The sequence below is a fragment of the Pseudomyrmex gracilis genome, unplaced genomic scaffold, assembly GCF_002006095.1.
Source record: "Pseudomyrmex gracilis isolate BER0280 unplaced genomic scaffold, ASM200609v1 scaffold_23, whole genome shotgun sequence".
NCBI classification, from domain to species: Eukaryota; Metazoa; Arthropoda; class Insecta; order Hymenoptera; family Formicidae; genus Pseudomyrmex; species Pseudomyrmex gracilis.
This window is the reverse complement of record NW_018020607.1, coordinates 1,204,616-1,208,871: the sequence shown is the minus strand read 5'-3', so window position 1 is coordinate 1,208,871 and position 4,256 is coordinate 1,204,616. Positions and strand designations below refer to the sequence as shown.

General features: G+C 33.6%; 1 protein-coding gene across 1 annotated transcript; it reads right to left on the bottom strand.

The window, feature by feature from the left end:
• Positions 1-95: 95 nt before the first annotated feature.
• LOC109852019 (phospholipase A-2-activating protein-like) lies at positions 96-2,309 on the bottom strand. The gene is made up of 4 exons (XM_020422761.1): positions 2,050-2,309; positions 919-1,788; positions 487-817; positions 96-350 (listed from the first exon to the last, which is right to left on the bottom strand). The coding sequence occupies exons 1-4, from the start codon at positions 2,184-2,186 to the stop codon at positions 96-98; spliced, it is 1,593 nt and encodes a 530-aa protein (XP_020278350.1). The 5' UTR covers positions 2,187-2,309.
• Between the last annotated feature and the right edge of the window lie 1,947 nt (positions 2,310-4,256).

Here is a 4,256-nt window from a genome sequence, read left to right as displayed (position 1 = left end):
ATATATATATATATATATATGTATATATATATATGTGTATATATTATGTTTGTGTGTACACACATACACACGCAATATTGCATTCAGTTCAATCTTTAAATGTGATTATTACCGAAAATAGCAGACCAATTTGCCTGTTCCAATTTTAAATATTTCAATTGAGGTATATAGGAGGGAGATGAAGATACATTGGAAGAGCTAAACGATGGTTGTACAGTAACATCGAGCGTACTGGACGACGTTCCTGATCCAGGAACATATCTACTTCCGCCTGTAAAAGGATCTACATATTGAGATCCAGTACTCACAACTGGTGCTGGCTCAGAATTCTTTACTATAAAATTTGCAACCTAAAACAAACATGAATAATTTATATTTTTTTCTAAAACTTCAAAAGTTTGCTATTATGTTTTAAAAATAAAAACACTAAATAACTGATATATAGATATAAGTTTTTTTTAAATAAAATATTTCTAAACTTCTTACTTGATCTAAAAATAACTGGCTGAGATTATTGTCATGAAGAAACTTCTGTGCAACGTGCCAGGGATCTTGACCTTTATTATATGGAAGTTTCAAAGGTGGCACACCATCTTGTATGTCGACCGAAAAAACATAATCATATTCTATGCCATTGTACAGTTGCTTTCCGGAAGTAGCGGCGGTACCACCAGATGCTCCCATCACATCGCCGATCTTTATCCATCGTTGCTCGTTCTGTGACCAACTGTATGCTCTCACTGCATCCCCTTCATTTACGATTTTTGTTTGTCCATCTCTCTGGCCAGGTTGTAGAAGAACTCTTGAATCTGGTAAACTATATACAATTAAAACAATTATTAAAATTAAAAATCACTTATTAACTCTCTTCTTGTAAACATGAAAACGTTTTATTTTGAGAAGGCAAGTAGCACTCACTCTTTTATGTTAATATCTCCAATCACCTGTTGAGCATTCAGAGTAGTACTTGCCACTTCCTTCTCAAATGCCTGCAGCATCTCTGCATTCGCGTATCGTTCGGGATTGCAGGAAAATATTCTGACAACTCCATCTGAGCTTCCAACAACTATGTCTCCATTTGGAAATAGGTCGATGCACCATATGGATTGCGTTGGTAAAACAATGGTCTGACTCAGTTCCGCATTGTACCATATTCTAACGGTTCTATCCTCTCCGGATGAATAGACATACGTACCATTTGGTACAGCACTTATGCTATAGATATAATTCTCATGACCACAATAAGTGCCTAAACAGGTTCCAAGTTTGGCGTTCCAGTGTCTTATAGTAGCGTCGTTTGCGCAAGTCAGAAACTCATCCTCTTTAATATCAACTATGTCGCGAACACAGTCTGTATGTCCTGTCAGTTTGTGTTGTACAGAACCATTTCTTGTCCAAATAATTACTAACTTGTCGGCTGAACCAGTCACTATACTACCATTCAATAAATCTGCTATACACCATACTGCAGCAGTATGACCCACAAGATTCACTTGTGGTTTACTCAAATCATTTATATCCCACAACTTGGCAGTAAGATCCCATGAACTTGAAAGAAATGTATCTTCCTGTTTTCCAGCTCTTAAATGACACACAGCATTTTGATGCCTGGTTATTCTGTGTATTGGTTCTGTTTCATCCGCTGTGTAAACACATATGGTATTGTCGTTACTTCCAGTAATAATGTAACCTTTAGGATTCTTCTTTGATGGATTTAAAACACAGACCGAACTAACAAAATTAGTATGGCCTACTAATATTGCACTCTGTTCGTACTTGTTTGCTTTTCTGCAAAAAAATTTAGATGTGTTTATACAGCATCTCATATATTCTATATTAGAGAAACGCAGCACACACACACACACACACACAAGTACATAACCTCAAAAAACACGCAAGATACACGGACTCAAAAAAATTAGCGGAATAGTTACGTGAAATAAAAAAAAAAGAAAAGGAAAGAAGATATAACGCACACAATAAAAATATAAACACTGCGGAATCTTTCATGTAGAAATAATAACACACATTGTGTATTATCATACGAACCCGGTCGGCTTCCATACACGCGCTGTCTTGTCCCGAGAGGCAGACACGACGGTGCCGTCGGCGAAAGACGCCACTGCTCTCACATCTTCTGTGTGCCCGAGTAGCACGCTGCTCAATTTGTACGGTGGCTTATCCATTACTCGTGCAGTTTGCTTTTTTGATCAATCAACACGTAAACCTCGAACGATTATCCAAGTCACTCCACACTGCTCCGCACGATTGTCACTGACGATACAATCATGACGGTATGACAGTTGCAATCGGACTCGCGCATGAGCCGTAAGTATACTGCGCCGACAATACAGATGTCGCAAACTCAGGATGTAGCATACATGAATATATGTTTTTTTTACGCACTTTTTTTATTTTTTACGCTATTTTTTCTTTAAAATATTATTATTTCGTGTTTCAAACTTAAATCTATTTCTTTGAACTACTTATATATTGCGCATAATCTTTATCAAATATATATAACTTGCAATTATACCTTTAATTATTGTCTTTTGCACTTTTTTGTGTTCGAGATTTACGCATAATTATATATTATATCATCAACTACAAAGTTTAATTACGACTTTGTTAAATATAAATGTTATATATATTTACCCGGTTTACTAATGTTGTAACAAATTTTTTTTCGATGTGCGCAAAACAAAAATTTCTTATTGCAGCGATTGATTTAGGCGATTGTATGAGCGGCCATTATGTCTTCAGAGCGCGCGATACAAAGTGGTATGATTCTGTCTTTTTTTCTTCTGTATTTTCGACAAAATATCAAATTATTTTGCAAAAGTGCGCATCTAGAATGTAAAATAACGTGTCGTCAATTCTTGATCTGCTAGATCTTCCTTAACGCGCGCGCGCGCGTATGTTGGTAATATACATATATTTAAATTTTTGAAAGCTCGCGTCGATTCAAATGGAATATTTTTCTGGGAAATGCATAAAAGGCAGTTCAACATCTACATGTGAGATTTTCTTGTATTAAATTTTTACATTCAACAAATATCTTAACAAATACGCCTCTTACGTCTTTCTCTCACTTAAGGTACAATATTCGGTAAACAAGTAATTAATAAATATAAAGAGTTGCAAAATGCTACTAGAAAAGGAACGTGAAAAAATACGGTACGCAACGAGCGTATATGCACGAGAACTAATGTGCGAAAAGCAAAAGGAGTAATATACCAAAGAAAGCGCTTGAATCTCGGTCGCAGTTGTATAGCTACGATTAACACTTACAGTAAGTACTTTGACACGGCAACTCTACGATTAATAATCTTACTCGAGAACGCTCGATTAAATCGAAACAAATAACAAAATTGCTCATTGCAATAATATACCACTATACAAAACGTAGATTGTAGAAAATCGAGATTTGATAGTACGTATTTATGTTAATATTTAATAATAGATTATTGAAAACACACATTCATGCGTTCACGTGAATGTGTGTCGTGGTATTTAACATTGTAATTTTATAAAAGTTTCATTGAATTTAAAAAAGACAACAACATAAAATGTTTATTCTTTTAAAGTGTAATTTAATTAAAAGTAACACTTCAGTGCAATTATATGGTGTGTGTGTGTGTGTGTGTGTGTGTGTGTGTGTGTGTGTGTGTGTGTGTACACATATATATAATATGCAATTTTTCTATTTTTATATAATTGCTAACATTCAATAATACTGCAGAATAATACTCAACATGAAAAACTTACAATTTTTTGTCAAAAAGATATAAATGTTTTTTTGTTGCTATTGATTCTTCAAATTTTATTTATATTATATTAATAAAATATTTGTTAGGCTCAAGAAGCAATACTTAACACAGTTGTCAATAATAAAAAATGGTAAAAAGCAGATTCTCTTAATAAAGCTACTGATATTTCTTTATCGTAATCTATCAACGATAATATAAGATCTATAATATTATATAGTTTCTTATCTCTAAGAAACTAGATGAAGCATAATAGATAATTCAGCTTACTGCTGCTAATTACTCCGTTGTGGAATAATTTGACATTGTTATTGGCACAGAAATCACACTCTATGCCTACTACATCAAAAAATGTTTAAACAGTTAACTTTATATAAGTAAAACTAATTAAGTTTTAAATCTCTGTTTTGTTATTTTAATTTTTTTCTATTTATATGTGCGCTCTACGATATATATATATCATAAAGCGTACATATACATATATAGATG

Coding starts and splice junctions, on each gene's coding strand:
- LOC109852019 (XM_020422761.1), bottom strand. CDS start 2,186: ATGGATAAGCCACCGTACAAATTGAGCAGCGTGCTACTCGGGCACACA. Junction 818..918: donor GGAGATATTAACATAAAAGA/GTGAGTGCTACT, acceptor AATTGTATATAG/TTTACCAGATTCAAGAGTTC. Junction 351..486: donor GCCAGTTATTTTTAGATCAA/GTAAGAAGTTTA, acceptor TGTTTGTTTTAG/GTTGCAAATTTTATAGTAAA.